A 25,237-nucleotide genomic window follows, 5' to 3' on the forward strand; every position below is an offset into this window, starting at 1 on the left:
TGCTGAAATTGAGAAACAATTTAAAATAGGGAAAAAAAACAAACTCTTAATGTAGTATAAAAATATAAACTTATCATAAATAATTTACATCTTTTTACACTTTTAAGGTTGCTTTAAAATTAAAGTTTTAAGGCTGTTTGTAACATAAAACAAAACAGGTCTGTTATTTTGATAGCTTTTAACACACTAATGTGTCTGAAGTGATATTTCTTGTCTAATTTTTTGTATTTAATGTTTGACAACATGAATTAAAAATTGTAGGTCCATTAAGAAAATCCTCAAAATTATATCAATGGATTTCAAATTTATATCAATGTCAAGTCAAACTAAATCTGGCAGACATGTACCAAAGTTTGAAAATAAATTTGATTTCCAGAACTAAGCATGCTAACAAGTTAATATATAATTGATGGAAGTGCTTTTTCTGTCCACTAAGTATTAAACATAACTAATGCAGGTAATAATATGAAAAAGACATTAGGCTATTAATCCTAAACCTCAAAAACTTAAATAACAAATAGATTTGAGCAGCACAAATAAAAAGAGACTTTCTTTGAAGATACTTTACAGTTATTTGTAAATGTAACTAGCCTGCTAACTTTGATGATAATTCGGAAGCAAAGTGACTGAGCCTTTACTTATCAGTGTGCTGGTCATAATTCAACTAGCCAAAAGCAACTTCAAAACAAATTAATTGATAAGAACTAATTTACTATAACTTACTGTATACATAGGTGTAGTAATTTAAATACCAGTGTATATCCCAGTAAGCACATAACATTGAAACAACGTTGAAATAACGTTGATTAACGTTATTTCAACGTTGTTTCAACGTCGTGTGCTTGCTGGAATAGTATTTTTAATATTTCCATGTTGCAGTTTTAAAAATTATGAAATTTTTCTGGAGGCTGTGTTTGGAGAAACGAAAAAAAGTTGAAAATTTAAATAACTATTTTATATTTAATAATTTTTTTTAATTTTATAATTTTTTTCAAATAAACTAATATATATTTTAGCTTTTGTTTCTACTTTTGACTTTGAGTTAACAATTTTAACATTATTTTAATCTGATTTTAAATTATAATTAAATTCAATTAAATTAATTTAAATATTGATTTTAAATCTGAAAGTGATTTTAAAATTAATTTAAATATTGATTTTAAATCTGTAATTGATTTTAAAATTAATTTAAATATTAATTTTAAATCTGTAATTGATTTTAAAATTAATTTAAATATTAATTTTAAATCTGTAATTGATTTTAAAATTAATTTAAATATTAATTTTAAATCTGTAATTGGTTTTAAAATTAATTTAAATATTAATTTTAAATCTAAAACATTTCTCATCCAAGATATTTGTTACTGCTGTCGTTGTTGTTAAACTAAGAGTATCTTTAATAACAAATAAAATAAATTTAAATCACTTACCTGATGAGATGTAAGTAAATTTAAATTTCCGTGTTGAAGATCTTTGGCCGGAAAAACAGTAATATTTAGTAAAGTCATTGAAAGTTTATTAACCTAAAACGAAAATGAATTCAAAGAATGTATTTCGAACATATATATGCCTTACTAGCAATAAGCATGGAAATATCAATATCAATATATTTTGTGTTTGATAGAAATGTAACAAAACGCAGGTCATTGCAAATAAGGATTCGCTTAAACGAAATGACCTAGAAATACTTTGTAACACTTCATAACTTTGTCAGAACTATTAAGAAAGTAAAGCATAAACCAGTCTCACAAATAAAAATTTATAACTTTAAAACAATTACCTAAAAAAAATAAAATGGACAATCTAAAAACACGACTAAAAAAAACGTATAAAGACACTGTTGTTACTTAATTTGCGCAACTTTTGATTTTAATTTCCACATCTATTTTTTATTTAAGCCTCATAAAGCTTCACCTTTAATCCTTGATTAAACTGCCAAATTTAATTCTTGCTCTAAGGTCCTACCCATTTAATAATTTTTTTTTCTTCTGTTTTATTACTTTCGGTTTCGTTTATTATTTTCCGTTTCGTTTATTTGTTTTTGTTCATGACAATGACAATGATAAGAATCTTTTGACTTTAAAATCAATACTTAGATCACTAATCTTTTGACTGCGATGAGAATCCAGTTTTTGTAAATTTTTTTAAAATCAACTTCTTGGTAGACAAACTCCTGCCTATAGCATCAGCAAGCCAAGGTCTGGCCCTGTTTAGGGCTTTAGCTTTTCAGTTTAGATAGAACTTAAGTGAGCAATTTTATATGAGTACTTCATCTTGAGGAAATTTTTAAAAAATTAAGAAATATAAGTAGTTTTGGGGGGTTAAAATTTATTTATGCAACAGATATTTTGGTTTCAAATTTACTTACTAAAAAAAACAAGTGGATTAAAAAGTGTTTACTTGTTAGCAAGATAATTGGAGCAATTGCTCATCTAATTTTTCTTGCTCTATTGTGTTGCAACTGCGGCTGAGTGATTTTTTGGTTACAGATTTCCGTTTATTTTTCCCTTTCCATATTTTAAAGAACGTCTTAAAGTAAACATTTTGTTCCAGCATCAAAAAGTATTTTCAAAAGAATTAGAGGTAAATGGAATGGCCAATTGTTCTGGGAACGTGAAGAAATCATTCATGCACAAGTTTCCCACCACCTAAGGATGTCAATATTTAGGGAAGTTAGGCCGTGGAATACTTTTGTAAATGTTGAATTCAGTTTTAATCTTTGACTTTTCTTTCATTAATAAAACCTCCGAACCTCCTAGGTTATTTTTTCAGTTGAAGCCTGTCTTTAAAAACAACTCTTGTGTTGCACATATATTGTTTTTACAGACCACTTGAGATATTTTGCATGTTTCGATATTTCACATGGTGTTGTAACACTGAGTGCTTGTTGAAGTTTCATAGTCTGTCAGAGTAGTTGTACTCAAGTTGTTGATGAGGTTGCGTGAAGTTTAAATTATGTCAAACAGTAGAGATGTAATGGATAGAAAATAAAAATAAAATACAGAAAAAACAGAGAAAATAAAAAAAGGGAAAAGGTATGTATACATCCGTAAACGCCAATTCAGAGGGCTCGTACATAAAAACTACGTTAACAAAAATGTTCCAGAAAGATCTGCTGGTTCTGACTGTAAGTGCAGATTGCGTAATTAGAGCCAAGTGCCGTTGCAATTGCGCAGCAATATTATTGAATGAATAAATTTACTTACTAAAAAAAAATGCGTTTGACTCTAAAAATGAGCTATAATAATGATGATGATGCTGATGATGATGATGATGATGATGATGATGATGATGATGATGATGATGATGATGATGATGATGATGATGATGATGATGATGATGATGATGATGATGATGATGATGATGATGATGATGATGATGATGATGATGATGATGATGATGATGATGATGATGATGATGATGATGATGATGATAGATGTGTATTTTAGTTGAATTGTTGTCTGTTAAGAAATTAATTTGAGGAAGATTAAATACGAAGAATTCCACAGAAAAAGAAAAAAAATCATTCAGTTACAATATTGAACTCCAAGGGGGAAAAATGAAGAACTTCAAAACAGCGTTCGTATCATTACATGGAATAACACCAAGCCGACTTTGAAGATTAACAAACATGAAGGTTCGCGATAAAACACCAGTAGATACGAGAAAGGAAAAAACGAAGTTTTAATGCAATGCCAGGAGAAAATTGTATAAAATTGTTTAACCATATTAGCTCGTATAATGTGAAGACTAGTCATTAATACGGAAAAATAATAAAGTATCTGGATGTGCAGTTGAATAAAAACATATTGAACAATTATTTTTGTAATAAACATCCAGGGAATAAAACTTTCATATTTTCTTTTGGAGATATTTTAAAGAAAATTTTAGTTTACGCTAAGGCTGCCCCCCAGAGAGTTATTTGCCGCAAATGGGAAGAATGAGGCTGAGAAATTAAGTCATCTGAACTGAATGAAAGTGCTAAAAAGGCTGCTAATGATTTTTTGTACCATAGTTTGGAAATCTCCTTTTAGCTCAAAAACAATATTTAGACAAACTCTGATTGTTGATTGGATGTCTGTTTCTGCAATCGAACATAGCATCGTGTTAAGATTACAGCTAAAAAAATCCCATAGATTTTTTAGTAAATACAAAATGTATGTTGACTTTTAGCCAAATTTACAAGCAAACTCTCAAATAAAATGGTGTTTGCAAACTCGCAGGTTTTGTCTCTCATTTCTTCCCCCTTTAGAATGATAGTGGTTGCCATCATTTACTTTGAGTTCTATCTGGTCCAAAGGTCTGCGCTCGAAGTTGATCCTTAAAATTTTAAAAGTTCTTGTCACTATTGAAAAAAAATTCTCATATCAGTGGCAAATATGGAAAACAGGATCGAAATAAATAAGTTAATATCTTGATTTTTTACAGACAGTTTGTATTTCTGTTTACAAATTACCAAAACATTTTGTACTGATTTGAAACAAACTTAATCAATGACATATATACACTGATTTTATTAAATGTAATTTTAATAAAATCTTCTTTTTGTGTTTGTGAATGCCTCTTATGTTTCAAAAGAGTGTTTTTAGATGAATTATAAAACAAATCTAAATAATTGAATTATAATTAAGTATATATAATTAAACTAAAACCTGAGAATTTTATTTCTTCAGGATACTAACAACAAAATTTATGAACCTATTAAGTTTTTAAATGTTCTTTTTACATTCTTACCCGCATTAATCTTTTTCTTTCTAGTGTGATTCATTTCTTACCCGCGTGATTCATTTTATACTTATCCATCAATCCAATACTTAGAGGGGAATTTTCTTCAAAATCACAGAGAGTCACCCTAGAATTGATTTATTGTTGTCTAAAATCGGTTGGTTTTAGGCTTTTTAGCTTCTTTTTCTGCTCATTTGAGTTGATTTACTTCATTAATTTTTTATTTTCTTTGGATTTTTTTTAGTTTTTTTTTTTTTTTGCATGAAACTGACTTTTTCTCTTCGAAAAAAAAACTCTTCATCTCATTTTCCATTTCTTTTTTCATGCAGTGTTTTACACTTACCAAATGTCAAAGCTGGTAAAAATTGGTAAAGCAGAAGCTGCTGTAGCTGGTTAAGATGATGCTAAACGTTGTACTGTTGACAATTGTGTTGAATTCATTGGTGGATTAAACGTTTATGAGGTAGCTAATGCCTGTTGATTGATGCTATATTTGTTGAGTGGAAAAAAACTCAGTATATCAATTAAGTAAGTATATATTGAAAACCAGCGATAGCGTGCAAAGCACTTACAAATTTATGAACAAAGCTAAAATAATTTTAGTTTGAAAAAGTTTAATAAGTATAATAATAACAAAATTAAAAAATAACTTAATTTTGAAAAAAGTTTTCTTTCCATAATTATTATGGAAAGAAAACTTTTTCAAACACAAAAATACTAAAAAAAATCTATTTATGGTAAAAAGTTATATACATAGGTTTGAGTAATCATAATTCCTACGGGGGTTAGTTGCAACAAATCTCTTGGGAAAAGTTGAACCACAAATGTAACTGCGGGTTTAACTGATTTCACTTACTTTCCTAGTTGCTCCTAACAGCTCACGGTACTTTTAAAAAAGCTGATTACAAAAAATTCTAATTGAGTTTCTTAAGATGTTAGACAGTTTTATATACAGAAGTTTCTTGTAAATTTCTCCTGGAGTTTTTTCTTAAGTATAAAATTTATGTGAAACAATATAAATGACAGCCTAACGAATAGTGTTTTATGCTGATGGTAATAATCGCTCTTTTAAAAAAGAAAACAAATTACCGACAAATTAACAACTTTTCTGTGGGCTCTGCAAGCTTTATTTATTTAAAGTATTATATTGCAACTTGCCCTAAAACGGGGGTAAAATGCAGCTTTTTTTTCCCTTTCCTTTTTTATCCTCTCCCCCTGCCTTAATTTTGAAGAACATTAAAAAACAAACCAAAAAAACATCTTTTTTGGTTTAATTAAAATAACTTGGTTTAAAAATTTTTTTTTTTAAAAAAAAAAGCATCTTTTTCTATTGAAAGATGATTAAAATAAAATCTGTTTAAAAAATTTTGTAAAAAATCCTTATGCGTCCCTTTGATTACTTTTTAACAATGACAAGAGTGATTCTAAAGAGGAACTTTCATCCACTATAAGTTTTAACCATTTTAAATTTTGGTCATTGTAAATTTTCTTTCTCATTTTATTAACGGAACTTTCGTTGTTTTTCGCCGGTTACAAATTCTATGTAAAGTAAGAACATGCCAAGATTAACTTTACTTGGTGAGGGTAGGGGAGATCGGAGCTAGTTGGCTACAGGGGTAAGTTGACACACTGCTTTTAACTTTGAAATTTTCCACCAGAAATTTCCGAAATTCACATGGAACCTTTCCACTTAACTAATACATCTTTCAGTATAGTATCAGGGCTATAAGCGCATGCGCATAGAAGTTATAGCGATTTTTGTTTTTTTTACTAATTTTGTAATTTTTGTAACAATATTACTTTTTCAATTTTAAAAAGCAAAAGCATTAGCCACAAGAAAACTCGAATAGATGTAGGTGTTGTATGGTTCACTCTAACCAGTCACATTTTGTGTTTCTCAATATTTCGCGTTTTTGGGGATTTATAAGCCATTTTGTGAGCAAAAAGCTTTTGGGGTTAATTGGCATAATGATTGCGGGGCTAGTTGTCAACATGTGCCAACTTACAACTTTTCGCATTAGCCCTAATTTCACTTAAGTTGTATAACACTACAGATCTACAGACATGCAAAATTACAAAAAAAAGTAGACCGGCCTGTAAATTCTAAAAATGTTACAAAAAATGCTGTAATGTTATTTTTATAGAAGGAAAGTTTATTCGATCGACTTAAGGGCAATAAAACTTAATATCAAAAAATATTGTTGGATAAAAATAATCAAGAGTTTTCATAAAAAAGATGCGCTTGAAATTTATACTTCATTTTACTGAACTTGTCTCTTTTTATATGGTGTGCCAACTTACCCTAAGAGTATAGGCAACTTACCCCGGCCCGGGGTAAGTTGGCATATAATTTTTTCTTTTTTGGAAGCCCTTTTTGGGTCATTAATTATTATTTTTTAATGTTTCACACTTTGAACATGCTTGCCAAATCCATATTCTTTTGAACTGCAGTTTGATATCCTCAAAAATGTTTACCCAAAAATACACAGAGCTCAAAAGTTAAAACTGTAGCAAACTAGCCCCGGTCTCCCCAAATTATTTCAGATATGGTGCGAGCGTGCACTATCTTTTGGGGATTGAGACACTGAAATATTTAATAAAATAAGTAAACAATAATTTATAAAATATAAAATAATTCATAATAAAAAAAAAAGAAAAAAAAAAAAAATTAAAAAGATTTTCTAAAAAATGTTTATAAAAATTTAAAAAAAAAGTCACCAAAAAAAAAAACAACTTTCATTTCCAAAAAAGTTTTTTAAAGTGAAAATATGCGCCTTATTATAAGGCAAACCAAAAGGCGGATATTGGCTGCAACCCTGAGTAGATAGCTCTTAAGTAAAACTTTTGTTTATAGCTATTTAATTGTTAAAAGATTGTAATTATAAATAATAAAGAATTTTTTAATGAACTATAAAAATTTGGTGAACTATAAAATTTATTTTTCGAAAACAAATCTTGTATTCAGCGTGCTTTTCTTAACTGCGTAATTCCAGAAAGTTCGCAGAGTTATCTGAGAAAAGCGATCTTTTCTGTCTTCCATGACTACGAGTGTTCACAAGAGAACAACTCAAAAGGTAAAGAAAATACCGACAAAATATTATCACTAAAGAATTGCAGATGGAGTATTACTATTCCTCCAATGATTCCCATGCAACCTATTGTTAAGTGAACTTCCAGCAGTTCGAGTGTCTGGTATTGCATAGTATAAATGTTCGGGTTTATCCGGTGGTGAAGTAATTTCTGTTCTACGAGTAAAATTAGGCCGCGATTTAGCCTTTGTTTCAATGAAATCAATCGGCTTCTCGCTGTCTGACGAAAATTCATCTTCACTAAGATCAGTGAATGATTTAGGAGGAAGAGGAAGATGATCAACAGAGCTTTTTTTATCTTGTGATTTAGCCGGTATGTAAATTACGCTTCTATGTCTGTTACTCCGTTTTCTTTTACACCAATATGCAATTACAGCACCCAAAATGACAATTATAAATGTGAACGTTGCACAAGCAATTATTATAATGTATTTTAGCGGAAAAGCATTGTTATTAAAATTTGTTTGCTGCCCTGTTTCATCTGTTAATTTTGGAGCTAAAGATAAAAAAAAAAAAAAGCACACGAATATTACAGAGAAGATAAAAAATACAGCATAAGAAAATTGCAGAGAGGTTAAAAAAAATGCACAAGTATATTACAGAGAAGATATAAAGGTTGCAAAGAGAAGATAATAAAATTGCTCAAAAATGCTAAATTTAAGAAATTTTATTAGAGAATCAAAATGTCTAAATATTCTGCTTGGAGTTACTCAAAATTTTTCCCAAAATAAAACTATTTATAAATTCAATAAGGGTATAAAATGATTTTACCTGTTATAGTTAAGGTAGCAGCACTATATTGTTTCCCATACTTATTTGATACAAAGCACTGATAAGCCCCAGCATCTGTGTATTGAACAGAATTAATTTCCAGTATACCGCCATTGATTTTCATTGAAAAACTAAATAAGGTACTTGATTTAATTCTCAACATAACTTGAAACTTTATTTTTACATTTTTTATTCATTACATTTTTTATTTACAAACATCCAATAAGAGTAAATGTCATACTTTCCCACATCATAGGACGACAAGAGACTCCCATTTCTATACCATTCATAAGTTATTGGCTCAGTTCCAAAAGCTGAACATTCAAGGCTTACATTGTCACCTTTAGACACAGTTTTTGGTGTAAGACTTTTGTTAAAAGTTGCTGGAACTAAATCCAAAAAAATGATATTGTAAAATTATTTTTGAAGGAATAACTCAACTCTGTTTTTTAAGTTTATTCCCTAAAATAAAATTCTATAAACTGAATTTTACATTTTAAAGACTAAATCACTTTTTCTAGATGTTTTCTTACTTTTTCTAACTTATTAAATGAAAAATTTTTAAGTAAATTTTTGGGGATAGTTCATTAATTTGAAGTGCAATTAAAATATCCCTTTGAATATTGACTTCAATATTGATTCACTAGTTTGTTAAAAAGTATGAAAACACTTGTTTTAATGCAATTGCAATTTTTCTCTCCAATATTTGTCAAGTTCGTTTTTATCAAACAGAATTTTAAATGAGACTGAACAACAATGCATAAAACAATTGTGGCCTGGCATAATTCCAGCATAGTTTTTGATTTTTTTAGCATAAATGGAAAAAAAAATCAAAAACTATTTCGAAGAATTAAAATTTGAAAAAACCACTTTTACTTTACTTTAAAAACAACATTTAACTCAGTTTAACATAATTTCTAAGTTATTTTTTCTTTGTTGAAGAGATCATAATAAGTTTCTAATTCTTTTAACTTGATTATCTGTATTCTATTGCTTTAACTCATTTATATATACTTTTTTTTTTTTTTTTTCCGTTTAGTATCAATACTTAATTTATTTCATTTTTTTCCAATTCTAAAAAGAATTGCAAATAAAAATTGCTCTTAATTCATGAAGAAAGATATTAGTTATAATAGTAAACAAAAACAAAAAAAAACTGCAACTTACTGGCAATTATGACATCACCAATAGATTCAGCTTGTCCGACTCTGTTCTTTGCTAAGCACTTGTATTGCCCATCTACTTGATTGTCAATTCTTTTGATTGTTAACTTGCCAGGTTGGTAAGGATTTATGCCATACCTGGAATCATTCCAATTGACAAGGACACCATTTCGAAACCAAATGATATCAGGTTGAGGGCTATGAAAATTATTTACATCTTATTATTTATATTGAAAAGTTTAACTTTAACTATTGTATTTTTCTTTCAAATAACATGTAAAGTTAAGCAGCTGGCTTAAATGTATTGAATATAAATAAAAAAGATAATTGGCTAGCATAGCCAACTTACAAAAGTTGCTTAAAAAAGAAAATGCTATGCAGGGGTTTTGAAAAAAAAAACCTTGTGTAGTTTGTCACAGGGGCTTTTGGAAAAATAATTTTATGATGTTAAACTGCTGCTAAAAAACCCAAAATAACTTTAGTGGTTTTAACAGTCTGAATCTAAATATGGTTAAAAGTCTTTTTATTGATATTTTCTATCTGTTTCATGTGTTTTTAAATGCATAAAATTTGAAATTTTAAAATCAATAAGTTGCTTTATGAGTATGATTTATTGTATTTTGTCAACCAAATAATTTACGACAAGAAACATTATAGGTCCATATTCTTAAATAAAAAAATCACATTTTTGTAATGAAATTGTGAAGTAAATTTTGTTTCAATTTTGTACATTAAAACAATGCACAACTGAAAGACTTGATTCATCTTACTTTCCAACAGCTGTTTTAAAGACTTGTTTAATCTTAATATTATTTTAAAGACTTGATTCATCTTACTTTCCAACAGCTGTGCATGTCAGAGTAACTTCTTCATTTTGATAACCAAATGTTTTAAGTGGGAGTTTTGTGTGGATCTGAGGTTGAAGGTCAGTTGATACACCTAAAAGTTAAACATAAAGCTAGCAATAAAAAAAGTCTAATTTAGTCATAAAAAAAAAAGAAAAATTCAGATGGAAGAGTGACTAAAATGTGAATTTAGTTGTACTTGATGTAGTTACTCATTTGGAGAAGAAAAATTTAATTAGATACCAGTAATTCTTTTATTTTCTTTGAAAAACAAGTGTCATCAAAGAAATTAATAAAACTGACAAAAAATGCAGATGCTATTTAAAATGTTACAGAGGAAAGTTGTTTAAGTTAAAGCTAACTATTTTCTGAAGATTAGTTTGACAAGAAATTAGAGCAATGAAAGTACTTAGATGACTAGTAAAAATATAATTCTTAGGGAACTCAGGCATGTCACTCTAAATTTTACTTCTTTGTTTTTATATAGATCATCAAGAACTTTACTAAGCTAATAAGCATCTTTTCATATGAAAAAGAAAAAAAAAAAACAAAAACAAATACAAAACAAGAATATCTGTTTTTAATGTTTGTCAAAAGTAAAATATTAAAATAAATGAATAAGGAAAAAACATTATGAAAAAAACATACTTCCATCAACAAAAAATTTGTGAGCAACAGAAGCAACAAAATCTTCTCCCATTTTCAGAATGCAATGCAAGCCAACTCGATTAACTTCTTCCACATCATACTCACTCAAAATTGAATAAAACAAACCTGAACCACCACTCACAAAAACCTTATTACGATCTTCCTAAAGACATTGCACTTCAAATTAATGAACAAAAAATTTTACATTTAATAAGTTAGAAAAAGTAAGAACACATTTAGAAAAGTAATTTATTCTTATATAAAAACCTTGAGCAATTTTCTTCATTATGTTAATATTTTTGTTATTGTATTACATTTTATTATCATATTAGATTAAACTTTTTAAAAATAATTATTTTTAATAGTGCATTATTTTATTATCATATTATATTTTTTTAAAACTTAATTAGTTGTTGCATTAAGAAAAAAATTATAGTAACAGTAATATAAACATATAAACAGACATCAAAACTCAAAATTTTAATTTAACCTTTTTTAATACTATTGAAATTAAAAAAGTAAAATAAAATTTCAAATTAATTTGTAAGCCTACAATAATTAAAAACAAAAAAAAGATTGTTGACAATAACTAAATGAAACACACCTGCAAAATCTTTGGAGGTTTTGTTCCAATACTCCATAAGTATTTTAATGGGTAAGCATAACTATGTGATGGACAAAAGATTTCTTTTGGTAATCCTAATTTCACTTTTAGATTTATAACTGGATCATTTTCATCATATCCAGTATTAAATTTACCAATAGCTAAACATATAAACATGTGCATGACTAATAACTAAAGAATATTGCAAGATGTTAACAGAGGACTCAAAAAGCATTTAATAGAATTTGAACTCAACTCAAAATTCATACTTTTTATTTTAATATCTTCTTCCTTGAAAATTCTTCCATGTTCATTAACAGCAACACATCTATATTTCCCATCATCATTTTGATAAGTCACATTATCTATGGTGATTTTGTTCTTTGATATTTTTGTTGTTCTTGACTCATTCATTATACTTCTACCATTTAGCTGAAACTCAATATCTGGCTCCGGATTTCCTGTAACCTGGCATTCAAGCTCCAACCTTCTGGATTTCTTTGGTCCAACAACATCAACAAAGTTAAATTGGAAAGAAGTAATTTTTGGTAAGTTTCCTAAATAATAAACTTAGAGTAAATTATGTATACCATTATATAAGATGTATACCATATATCTAATACACATATGATACATATATGTTATACATACATATACTCTTTAATTGGGATAAAAAATATATATATCTTTGACTTTTGGAATAGAAAAACTGTGTATAACTTTTTATATAGGACTGTATATAACTTATTAAAAAGTTATATGCAAACCTAAAAATGTTATAAAACTTGAAACAATAAAAGGAAAGAAAAGATTTGCAAAGAAAAGTGAGAAGATATGTGTCATTAAAGTTAAATAGTCTTTATTCAACCACCTCTGCTCCCCCTCCTCCCCCTCTTCCCCTCCTCCCCCTCTTCCCCTCCTCCCCCTCTTCCCCTCCTCCCCCCTCTTCCCCTCCTCCCCCCTCTTCCCCTCCTGTGTTTATGTTAAACAGATATTAAGGATTCAAAGGAGAGCATAGCTGCTATTGTTTTAAATTTTTCAGGAGAGACAATTAAAGGTCAGTTCTGCAATATTCAAAGACCTCATTCAAAGTTGAGACATTAGAAGAGAAACCTCAAGAAAGATCAATTCATACATAGCGTAGACTCAAAAAACTATAAAAATAAAAATTGGAATTCTCAATTGAAGCTGAAAGGTTGTGTAACATCAGGAGTAATTTTAGAGACTTTCTTTTCCCTGTGTAGTAAAACATAGTTTGTATTTGCGGTGTCTGCCAGTTAGTTTGTTAGGTTTGCTTTAAAAATGTAATAAAGTCTGATCTCTGTGAAATTATTAGCATTGGACTCTTAAGATTCAGAGAAATTCAAAAAAAAATCATTTTTAGCCAATATAAAGAGGTTAAACTTCTGCGAACATTGTTTTTGGGGCGTTACTCGACTTAAACCGCCCCCTAATTTTAAGATTGATTCTGATAAAGAATTTTATGCTGATTATTAATCGTAAAAAAACATGTCTCAAAACCAATGAAAGTGCTCTAAACTGAAGTTGAAAGTACAAAATTATACGACAAATCCCTAATATTATCTTTTAAATCTAAAAGTTATCTTTTAAAAGTATTAACAACCTGGTTTTTATTTTATCATGAATGAAGATTTCGAAGAAGAGACCATCAGTATTCATTTACGTTCAAATTATCACGCCAATATGCTTTAACAAAGATTCTTACTTTGTTGCATAGAATATCTCTTAACATTTTTATGAGATAAATTGAACAGTTCTTTTACTATATACTAAAATGGATTTTAAAACAATTGAAATTGTTTATAAGTAATGTATATATTTAAAGCTATAGATATTTTTTTATACTTCAAGTTAACCCGCCGTAAAAATTTATTTTTACTAGGCCTGTCATACCAAAGGGAATGTTTTAAAATAATTTTTCTGTTTCTTCATTTATCTACATGTCATAGCTCTTCAAAAACCAACAAACAAACGCAATAACCCTAATGCCTAAGAATTATTCGAACTTGAGGAAGATGTTATATTCTACAAATGTGTCAAAAAACACTTCAACATAACTCGTTAAAATTGGTCAAAAATGTCTTTAGAGTATTAGTGGAACATTCCAAGCTTGTTAGTCCAGTTTTAAATGTTTTTATCAATGATATATATTAACTAGATGTCTAAATTCACAAGAATTCCCTAAGAAAAAGTGAAGTAAGTTTTTAAAGTTTTTAATGCCGGTAGCCGCCTTATTTAAACTGACAATAATTCATTTTTGCTTTGCTTTGATTTATCTTTTTGTCATTTCAGGCCGGGAAATCAAACTTGGGCTGGCAAAAAATTTGCTTCACTGTGGAAGCGCGAGTTAGATATCTAGTTAATGTACATCATTGGTTCTTATAAAAGATCTTTTGTTTCATTCTGAGACCTGTTCTTCCGTTACCGATTGACCGTTCATAGAAATGCAATAATAAACATTAACTAAATATTTAACTCGCGCTTCCGCGGTGAAGCAAATTTTTCGCCAACCAAATTTGTTTTGCCAGCCAGAAATGACGCAACGATAAAAACAAAGCTAAACATAAATGGATTATTGTCAGTTTAAATAAAGCGGGTACCGGCTTTACAAACTTTAAAAACTTGCTTCGTTTTTTCTTACAGAATTTTTGCGAAGTTAGACATCTAGTTAATATATATCATTGTAAAAACATGGCTGAAATACTTATAGAGTTGATGATTTAGCCTAATTTATGTTATTAATTATCATAAATTCACAGGATTATGAAAATTAATTTAGAGATCTGTCTTTTTTGTTTTTTTTTAACCGTTCCTTCCGCGACAGGATCCCTTGATTAATCAAAACTTGACGGATAAGACGTCAGTTTAATTAAAAAAAGGTTATTATTATTATATTATACAGAACATACTAGAGCCCCCTTATTTTCTGGTAAAAAATAAGTAAATTCATTAATAAAATTGTAAATCTCAGAAATCAGTATGCTGTTCTCCTTCTGTGACCGAAGCAAAAATTCTCAATTAGATCAGCTAACACATATGAGGCACTCAGCACCAAAAAGTCGTATATGTTCTCGAATCAATAATTCATTTGCAATTTATATCTACTACAGTATGCTAACACTGTAGAAAAAAAATGCTTTTATAGTAATATATGATTTTGATTCTAAGTTTGAGCTAAAACCGTTTGCTCGTATGAAGCTCACGGCATTTTGGTGCTGAATGATTTGTGTAATACAAAATTTTTGAAAGCTGACGGTACCGGTGATAAAATTTACGATTATACCAATCGGATAAAATCAATTAAGTTAACAAGTGACATACCTTCCGATAGTGAAAACGCTGTAAAAGGGGATAAAAATCCCACAATTAATGTAATCAACAGCATTCTTTCGGCAACATGCGCCTCTAAAAAAAGGCAAGAAATTTATTTAATTAAAGGAAAAAGAAAAGAATTCAATAAACAGAAATTACTCGAGGATATTAACGCACTAAAGTTTCTAAGTTCTAATATTTTAGACAGTAAAAAAAGTAACTGACCAAATGAGGTCTTACTTTGAAAGTTGGTTCATGAAGTTAAATAAGCTTGCGCTTCTGAGGAGTTTATTTTTGAAGATTTTTAAAACGTCTAGATTTAAGATTACTCTTAATTATTAAAAATAAAATTGAGATTTTATTCATAACTTTAATTTTTCATTTATAACTATGGAGTTTTTCTTTCAAAGCAAGTTGAAAAATTCAAATTCTTCTCTATTCCATTATAATGAAGATACTTGGTAGATTGAGAAAAAAAACTTAATGTTTCTGATTTGAAGTAATTTATTAGAGACTCAACGACAGAGTTGCTAAAAGAAAAGTGCAATCAGTAATACTAAAGTTAATAAAAATGACGAGCAGCAGAATAATACACAGAAGTTCGCAGTTAAACTGATGAACCTATGTATTTCCCTCAACTTTACATTTAGATTCAACAACATGTCTTTAGTAAAAATAAATTCTTACCCATCTTTTTAAATATTTCTAGGCCTAGCTTTTACAAAAACAGCGCTGTTACGATTATATTTAAATCAGCTCGTTTTGTTTTATAAATTTCGTTCATTTTTTCGCACGTTTTTTGGGATAAAACGCAACACCATTTAATTACGCGTAAACTTTAACTTTAACGATGAACTCATACTTCAAAAACTGTTAAAGTAAACAATTCGTACAAAAAAACAAACTCAAACATTACACTTTTCGTTGGTCGATTATTATTTATAAAACAAACAAAAAAATATCTTTTAAATCATTTTGAGATTGCAGTTTTTCTTTTTAACCTTCGATTGAAATCAACGATAATTCACTCCGTTGTGGGCTATTAAATTATGCACGAGTTTGTAAAATTTCACTGAGAAAATAAATTGAATATACTGAATCTAAAAAAAACCATTAAAATAGATAACACTCTCTTTAAGATATCATCGAGTTAAAGAGAGGTTTATTTTATTAAGTTTGTCGGTATGCATGTGATTGATGTTGTGTGTAATTGACGTTGAAAAAAAGTCGACGTATTCTTTACGAATGAATAGAAAATAAAAAATACACGAAAAAAGCTTTAAGTAACACGTGAACAATATCTTATGCTTTTCAATATTTTTGTGTGCTTTTTACTTATTTATATATCTTTTTTACCGTACATGTTTTATAAAGATTCATAGCAGTGCAAAGAAAATAAATTTAAAATTTAATCGTTTTAATTCTTTGAAAGAAATGGGAGCGTTTACAAAGTAATATATTTTTAAATAAAAAAAGTTCGATATTGAAATTAGGAAACAAATTATGCATGAAAATAAAAACTATTATTACAGATAAATCGAAGTAAGAATTTTTCTTTTATTAAAAAGGAGGCTTCGTTTTTGAATTAAAACTTTTTACTCAAATTATTTACATCTAATTCTATTTCGGAGCTTAGAAAAAAATTTGCTTATGAGAAAGAAAAGTTGCAGACATAAGAAGCGTAAATCGAACTTATAGATAAGAAGAACTTTTTACTTAAAACGGTTGCGTATCTCATTATGTAAAAGTTGAATTGAATAATCAAGTTTAAGATTGAATGACGGAGTCAAAATGAAACCGGTTCAAGCCTAAGTAAACTGTCGTCGTGTTTATTTAAAAGATTGTTTTTTCGAAAAAGTAGAAATTTCCTTCAATTTCAATTAAGGAAAATGTTCATATTTAAAAAAAAATATGTTGCAAATCAAAAGACTATCTTTCTTTTTAACCATTAATAGTTATATATAATTACATATAATACAATACATTATACAATATATACATTAATAGTTATATATAATTGTGTGTGTATTTATGTGAGTGTGTATGTGTTTATGTATATGCATATGTATATGTATATGTATATGTATATGAATATGTATGTATGTATGTATGTATGTATGTATGTATGTATGTATGTATGTATGTATGTATGTATGTATGTATGTATGTATGTATGTATGTATGTATGTATGTATGTATGTATGTATGTATGTATGTATGTATGTATGTATGTATGTATGTATGTATGTATGTATGTATGTATGTATGTATGTATGTATGTATGTATGTATGTATGTATGTATGTATGTATGTATGTATGTATGTATGTATGTATGTATGTATGTATGTATGTATGTATGTATGTATGTATGTATGTATGTATGTATGTATGTATTACTATTAATGGTTATATCCTAAAACAACTTACCTTATAGTCTAAGGATGCTTTGAAGTATTTATACTTAATGCTTAGCAACATCCAAGTAAATTCTGCTGCAGTTTGCGTCCATTAAAAATTTTACAAACTATTTTGGGTGAAGAAAATTTTAGAACACTGCGGTGTTCATTTTTTACGCAAAAAATTCAAACAAAGCATGCGAATCTTTGTTTGGAATATGTAAATCTTATTTATCTAGCGTAAAAAGCAATGATAACATGGAAATGTAAATATGCTTTGTTGACTGTATAACTTACGTGCTGAACGCAAAAAAAAGGACTTTTGAACTTGATAGTAATTCTACCCACTTAGAAAAGGTTAGGATATATTGATATTGAAAAAAAAAAAACCATAGGGTCATCAAATAAAAAAGGCATCGTAAGCTTCTCGAAAAAAATTTATTTTGACTAATTTCAACCGACACAATGCGCCGTGTTTTTTCTACCAGTTGAGTTGTAATTGTGTTACTATGAATATAAAAAAAATCAACAAAAAAATCCAGTTGAGAAATTAAGAAAACATTCTAAAGTTTTAAACCAACGTCGTGTAATAAAATCTCTAAGTGAACATTTTAAACAGGGCAAATTTAGTTGCAATTTTTATTAACCTCTTTTTGTTATCTTCTTTTTATTGTCTTCTTTTTTACTTAAATGCACTTTACTTCTTACAAGTTGTGCTGTGGATTGTGAATTGCTCAATACTTGTCTGGGACAGCTGATTTCAGAATCATCTCGATAGATCTATTATGAGGATACCAGGTTGAAAAAAAAAAAAACAAATAAAACGGCAGTTCAGTAGTAACAGGCTACGACCGTGAAATTAGTATCACCAACACATTCAAAGGCTAACCTTGAGTTTGTCGAAATTGAATTTGTCTTTTGATACTATTCTTGATTAAAAGAGAAGCAAACTGTTGCATAAAACAATAGAAAAAAAATTTAGATGTAGAATCCTCCCCGCAAAAACAAGAATTCTTTACGCCCGTCTTTATTTTGTCTTAGAATGGTCTTTATAAAATGCATATAAAATGTCTTGGAGATGTCATACAAATGCGTGTCATTCAAGATATTCTGAAGAGATTTTCGTTTGTAAGCGAAGATGTTTTAGCAAAACGTATTTAAAAGAACTTGAAACAATATAATAAAAGATTTGATGAGGTTTGTCACCTTTGAAAATGTTGTAACTATGAACTAAAAAATGTACAAGAAAACCTTTTGGATCGTAGTTATCTGACGTAAATTTTTCCGTCTAACGGCTAAGCTAATCAAGAACATTTTTCGAATTTCAAAACCTGCAACTTGTGTTAGCTGTTTGTTAAAGTTTTTGAGGCCACTGTCAACTATGAAAGCTAAAATAAATAGCAGGCCATTTTTAATAGTCAATTCCATGATTGGCTATTCTCTTTTTTGTTTTAGCCATAATTAAATCCAATTTAAAATTTTAGTGAAAAACTATTTATTTTCCTATCAATAACATTGAAGTGCAGATCACTAGAAAATCGTGTTCAGTTTTTATGACTTGGATTTAAAATAATTAAAATTAAAGTTATAAAAAAAATACAGAGGTATTTCACTCAGTATATATATATATATATATATATATATATATATATATATATTATATATATATATATATATATATATACTGAGTGAAATACCTCTGTATTTTTTAGCTTATGTTAATAATTGATTTTTTTTACAGGTCGTTAAAGAGGGGAAAACAGAGCTATGAATTTTGCAATCCCCGACTTTTGGAGGGAACCAACTGACCACGCTAGCAATTACTTCTTCTGTATAGTAGACCCTTCCGAATGTTGACCAGGCAAAAGTGCACCTCCTTTAATATATCCTGACTTTTTGTCATCCAGTGCCACACTGCTCTAAGCTCCCCGTACTCACTCATCCTAAGAGAGAGCCGCAGTGTTTACAAAGGAAAAGTAGTTCAGAAAAAGATAAAGAAAGACACTGACTCAGACGTCAGAGACGTAACTGAGCAGAGAAATCCATACTATCCCAACCAAGAAGACCTCAATCACTTGATTAGAGATCTTGGTTTCACGAAGTCAAATGGCGAGCGTTTATCTTCGAGACTCAAGCAGTGGATTTTCTAGATAAAAGAGTGCACATATCAGGCCAGAGAAGGTGTCACTAGCGTTTTTCAAGTTTTTTCACTTGTCCAGACGAGCTTTGCTTTTGTCACAATGTGACCGGTCTGTTTGAGGCAATTGGAATTACTCTAAATTCGAATGACTGGCGGCTCTTTAACGAAAGCTCATGCAGAAGCCTCAAAGCATTGCTGTTTCATAACGGGAATAAGTATCCATCTCTCCCCCTTGCTCACTCTGTCCAGCTCAAAGACGAAAGCAAGAGTGTTAAAATCTTGTTAAATGCCTTGAAATATGAAGAGTACTATGAGGAGAATATTGGAGACTTCAAAATGGTTGATTTGCTGATGGGTTTCTAAGCCGGCTTTACCAATTATTTTTGTTATCTTTGCCTTTGGGAAAGCAAGGATATAGAGGCGCACTTTCTATCAAGCTATCAAGCAGGACTGGCCACAGCGGACAGAGTTTAGTTTGGGGAAGAATAACATCAAATGGGAGCCGTTGTTAGACCCCATTAAAGTACTGTTTTCTCCACTCCACTTAAAACTAGACCTTATAAAACAATTTGTGAGAGCTCATAATGCGAATTCCCCAGCTTTCAAGAATCTCCGAGATTTTTTCCCTAAGTTGTATGCAGTAAAAGTTAAAGCCGGTGTCTTTTTTTATCCACAAATAAAAAAGGTCATAAAGTGTAAGGATTTCCCAAAAAATTCAAAAGGAGGAAGAGAGCAGTATGAGGCAGCTTTGTTGCAGTGGTTTATTGCTTCTTGGGGAATCACAAGGCCATAAACTATACGAAAATAGTTTAGACCTTGGTGACGAACTACGGCAAAATGGGTCGTAGGATGTCTCTCAAAGTCTAAACCCTTAACGCTCATCTTGATAAATTTAAGAAAAATATGCGGGGATACTGGGAGGAGCAAGGCGAGTGCTTCCACCAGGATAAATAGAACTTTGAACTCCACAACCAAGGGTCTTATACTGAAAATATGATGGGTGACTATATTTGGGGCCTGGTTTTGAAAGTAATCTACAATATAAACGTAAATCTAGAAAAGCAACTCATTTCTAATGTTTTTATTGTATCACTTGTGTATTTCTAGAAAAAATAAATGCTGCTATTGCTTTCTATGTTGTTTTGTACTTACTTTGTGTATATTACACTTTAAATTTGCCACCTTTCTCTTATGAGTATAGATAAATTTTATAAGTATTATTATCCTGGACACAAAAGCAAATATAGAAATAAATTCAAATATTTTTTCGTGTTTTCTAGAAATAAGGAAATAGAAAATAACAATATCAGTTTAAGTACAAAACCTTTGTTACACGGTGAAAAAAAAAAGAAGAAAAAAAGTTCGATTAGTTTTTCCCTAAATAACCAAGCAAAAACTGTAAAAAGGATGAGAAAGACTTTTGTACAACAGAGTAAAATGTCATGTAATCACAAAAGGTCGCAATAGTAAGTGGTTGCCCGTAAGTGAACCATATTGCGCATGCGCTTGGTTAAATATAGCTTAGATTAAGGAGATCTAAGATTGAAGGAGAAAATTTGAAGTATCAAGTTATCGTTAGGTAGACCTAACCTAACAATGCCACTAAATATAAGCGAAATTTATCCAAGGAACTATGCTGTACTCGACGTAAAAAGTGATAGATTTTCTCTTTTATTCTTTTTATTCTTTTATTCTTTTCCCTTAACGTTTGTCCTAACAATAAAACTTTTGCCTCAAGGGAAAAATCTCTTAAGAAATTATTTAGATTAGCTATTCGTCTGTGTTGAAATAAAATTTATTATTTGTATTTTATTATCTTACTATATCCTTTATTAAAAAAAGTTATTTCAACAGTTGAAGATAGTTTGAATTATAAAGTGCATTTAATTTAACTACTGTGCGCACATGCGTACTATCGAAGTGTGCATCGAAAAAATAAGTAAATAGTTTCTTACCCTATGTAACGACTACAGAATACTAATTGAGGATCGGTAGATCATTGAAGATTCTTTATCTTACTACAGTTTTTCTTCTTGTTTCTTTTTTAGAGAAAAAATCTCAAAACATAAACAACCAACTTTTTTTTAAACGTAAGTTGCACAAAAATTACTGTGAAAAAAAGTTTCAGCCATGAAAACCAATTATTTTATGAAAATAATTTCAATTTTAATCTAATAATGTGTTTTTATTTCTAACCCCGGCTTAAAACGTTTCACATGTTTAGCGTCCCTTGTGCATGATTTGAGAATAGCGTCTTTCGAGTTCGCCATATTGAATATGAATCTGATATAAGCGGTGAAGTGAACAAGAAGCATCAATTTTCCATTAACAATGGTAAGATCAACATTTGTTTTAGAAAGAGAATTTTTCATAATTTAATCTTGTATTTATTTTGTAATTCATTTTTTCAAGTTAGAGATACTAAAAAGTCGAACAATATTTAAAAATGTAAGAATATACGTAGAATTAGTGTAAAAATGAGACGCACAATGAGAGAAAAAAAAAAAAACTTAAATATTAAAAGACGATCAAAGGTTTTTAGATAAATCGATAACTTGATTCGTTCAAATTTTTACGATATTAAATTTTGTTGAAATATTCTTCGAAAAAAAACTTGAAAAATTTCATTTTTTTTTTTTTTAAAAAAAAAAAAACTTACTTGAGAAGAATAAGCAACAATTCGTAAAAAATTAAAGCAAAAAATTAGTTTTAAAAATGAGCATTAAATTTATTGCTTTGTTCAAATATTTAAATAAAACTAGTAAAACAAGAAGAACGATTCAAATATAAATTCAAATACTTGCACAAAATGTTTGTCTTTTTCCCCTGATTTTTTTGTTCAACTTAAAGCTTTTACTGGAATTCGCAAGGAAAAAAATATTTTTCTTGGAACTCGCAAGCAATAAGCTATTTTAAAATATTTTAATATTTGGAAGGTATCAAATATCGCATTTCACAATGTTTTTTCGAATTATTTTGACCGAACGTATTAAGTCAAAATATAAACACTGCAAAACTTTTCAACAAATCTATTACAATCATTTTAGATCATTTAAAAAACCATGTATAAGTATTGGTTGTCAAAAGCCATTTTTAGATATGGCTTTTGGCAGCCAATATTTATATTGTCCTCAAAAACTTTTGAATTGATTCTTGTTTAGAAATCTAGATGTACTAACTGATCATCTACACCATCTAGGTGTAAAAACATAGATCAAATTTAAGCAAAAGCTGTTGAAAAAGCAGCGGAAAAATGAGTTTAATTTAATGAAACCACCACTATATCTGAGATAGAAGTTTCAGCCATACATTAAATATACATACATACATACATACATATATACATACATACAACATACATACATACATACATACATACATACATACATACATACATACATACATACATACATACATACATACATACATACATACATACATACATACATACATACATACATACATACATACATACATACATACATACATACATACATACATACATACATACATACATACATACATACATACATACATACATACATACATACATACATACATACATACATACATACATACATACATACATACATACATACATACATACATACATACATACATACATACATACATACATACATACATACATACATACATACATACATACATACATACATACATACATACATACATACATACATACATACATACATACATACATACATACATACATACATACATACATACATACATACATACATACATACATACATACATACATACATACATACATACATACATACATACATACATACATACATACATACATACATACATACATACATACATACATACATACATACATACATACATACATACATACATACATACATACATACATACATACATACATACATACATACATACATACATACATACATACATACATACATACATACATACATACATACATACATACATACATACATACATACATACATGATCAGTAAAAGAAACTTACCTTAACTTTTCTCAGCAAATATAAAGACTCTTCTTTTCTCTATTAAAGAAAACTATTTCAAAATGTGTAATCTGTCGATTGGTTCTTAAAATAATTTCGCAAAAATATTAGTATTTTGTAATTTCATTAATCTAAATAACCAATTGAATTTTTTCCAACCGATGCTTTTTTAAGAATTTTTAATATCTTCTACTTTGCTTTCAAGAACGTGATACCCTATAGTAATGTTTATAAAGGGATCTTAAATAGAAAGTTGCACGACGGGGAATTCAAAACACCAAAGGATTTTTGCAGCATGAAGATGTTCTGCTTTTTATGAGAAGAAAACTTTTAAAAGAAATTCTTGTTCAAAGTTTCGAAAAAATTTTTAGAAATTTATTCAGTTGTTTATCAGTTTTTTTTTACTCTCATTACCAATTAAATTACAAAAGAGAAGTTTAAAAATATTCTACTAAAAGCCAGGTTCTTGTATCAAAATATTTACACTGGATGTTTATCATAATCAAGCTTTGTAATCATTTCAACGAAAAATATTACTAAAGTCAAAATGTCGAAAAGTAAAACGATTCCATCATCACGGAATAAATAAAATGATGCCACATCATTATGACCTAACCTTGTGACAACTAGGTCAACAAAACTTTTTGTATCCTTTCACTTAAAACCATTTTTTCTTTTTTTTTTTTTTGAATCCTGTGTTTCTGTTTTTGATTTCAAATATTTTCTTTACTTGATTTCAAACATTTTCAATTTTAAATATTTTTTCTGTTCTCAACTTCAAATTTTTTTTTTTTTTTTTTGATTTCAAATATTTTTAAACAATATTTTAAATGGATTAGAAATTGAAATTGATAGTTTATACAAAAATATGAATTTAAGAAGAAAAAAAAATTAGAATTAAAGAAAATTATTCAAAATGCAAAGTTGAAATTGAAATTTGAAGCGAAAATTTGAATATAAAAAAATGCTTAATAAAAAAAAAAAAAATTCAGTTATTAAATCATTAGCTGATATCGGAATTTTTTGGTTTCCACCAATTTTATTATGTCAGAGCTAAAATGTACTCCACGTTTCTTTTCTAAGAATAATTAGATAAGTTGAACAATAGCTAAAGATTGGCAAAGTAAAATTTGAGCACTTTTTAACGGGAATATTTTTAAAATAAAACATCAGTCTAAAAGTTTCGATTTATTTCTTAATTTAAAGCTATGTGCCTTAGCTATGGAAAAAATAAAAGATTGTAAAAGAAATTTTTTATATCTTTTAAAATGCCGTCTAAATAAGAAAAAGCTCGCAAAAAAGTTCTGCACAATTTATTTCGATTACAAGCGCTTTATATTCTTCGATCTCAAAGGCAACCAAAGTACCTCGATCAACAGCCAAACGTGTGGTCTCTAAATTCCGGAAGTCTGGAACTATTCAAAAAAGAAATGTTCAGGAAGAAAACAAGGAATTCTTGTTAAAAAGTTAGTTGAGAACTTAAAGCGATCATTCAAGAAAA

At 28.6% G+C, this 25,237-nt stretch overlaps 2 protein-coding genes across 9 annotated transcripts in view; both read right to left on the minus strand.

Annotated features, from left to right (window-relative positions):
- LOC149880232 (transmembrane protein 116-like) overlaps nucleotides 1–1,946 on the minus strand; it is an 8,089-nt gene extending 6,143 nt beyond the window's left edge. Inside the window, exons 1-3 of one of the 3 annotated variants that reach the window (XR_016446261.1) lie at nucleotides 1,781–1,869; nucleotides 1,431–1,523; nucleotides 1–2 (exon numbers count right to left, since the gene is read on the minus strand). The exon at nucleotides 1–2 is cut by the window's left edge and continues 42 nt beyond it. Coding sequence is in view for 2 of the 3 variants with exons in the window: in XM_090070529.1 (XP_089926655.1) it covers nucleotides 1–2; nucleotides 1,431–1,508 (80 nt within the window). In the remaining variant the exon portion in view is untranslated. Of the gene's footprint in view, nucleotides 3–1,430; nucleotides 1,524–1,780; nucleotides 1,870–1,914 lie in introns of those variants that run through there. The other 2 variants (XM_090070529.1, XM_090070528.1) reach the window with 2 other exon arrangements.
- Nucleotides 1,947–7,642: 5,696 nt separating this feature from the next.
- LOC145194890 (contactin-4-like) lies at nucleotides 7,643–23,953 on the minus strand. 6 transcript variants are annotated; one of them, XM_090070299.1, is made up of 10 exons: nucleotides 23,737–23,953; nucleotides 15,188–15,271; nucleotides 12,115–12,402; nucleotides 11,846–12,006; nucleotides 11,242–11,404; nucleotides 10,585–10,687; nucleotides 9,753–9,946; nucleotides 8,827–8,974; nucleotides 8,586–8,716; nucleotides 7,643–8,310 (listed from the first exon to the last, which is right to left on the minus strand). In XM_090070299.1, exons 2-10 carry the CDS (start codon nucleotides 15,249–15,251, stop codon nucleotides 7,829–7,831), a joined length of 1,734 nt encoding a protein of 577 aa, XP_089926425.1. In that variant the 5' UTR covers nucleotides 15,252–15,271; nucleotides 23,737–23,953; the 3' UTR covers nucleotides 7,643–7,828. The 6 variants fall into 6 exon arrangements, 5 of the variants coding, with proteins under 5 accessions (XP_089926425.1, XP_089926423.1, XP_089926424.1 ...); XM_090070297.1 differs by lacking the exon at nucleotides 23,737–23,953 and adding an exon at nucleotides 21,671–22,045; XM_090070298.1 differs by lacking the exon at nucleotides 23,737–23,953 and adding an exon at nucleotides 17,607–17,795.
- Between the last annotated feature and the right edge of the window lie 1,284 nt (nucleotides 23,954–25,237).

Source organism: Hydra viridissima, unplaced genomic scaffold, assembly GCF_058129835.1.
Source record: "Hydra viridissima isolate aposymbiotic clone 2 unplaced genomic scaffold, HvirCarnegie_v1 scaffold_13, whole genome shotgun sequence".
In the NCBI taxonomy this organism is placed as follows: Eukaryota; Metazoa; Cnidaria; class Hydrozoa; order Anthoathecata; family Hydridae; genus Hydra; species Hydra viridissima.

Coding starts and splice junctions, on each gene's coding strand:
- LOC145194890 (XM_090070296.1), bottom strand. Junction 10,688..11,241: donor CAAATTTTTTGTTGATGGAA/GTATGTTTTTTT, acceptor TTTAACTTTTAG/GTGTATCAACTGACCTTCAA. Junction 8,975..9,752: donor TGGTGATGTCATAATTGCCA/GTAAGTTGCAGT, acceptor TTTTGGATTTAG/TTCCAGCAACTTTTAACAAA.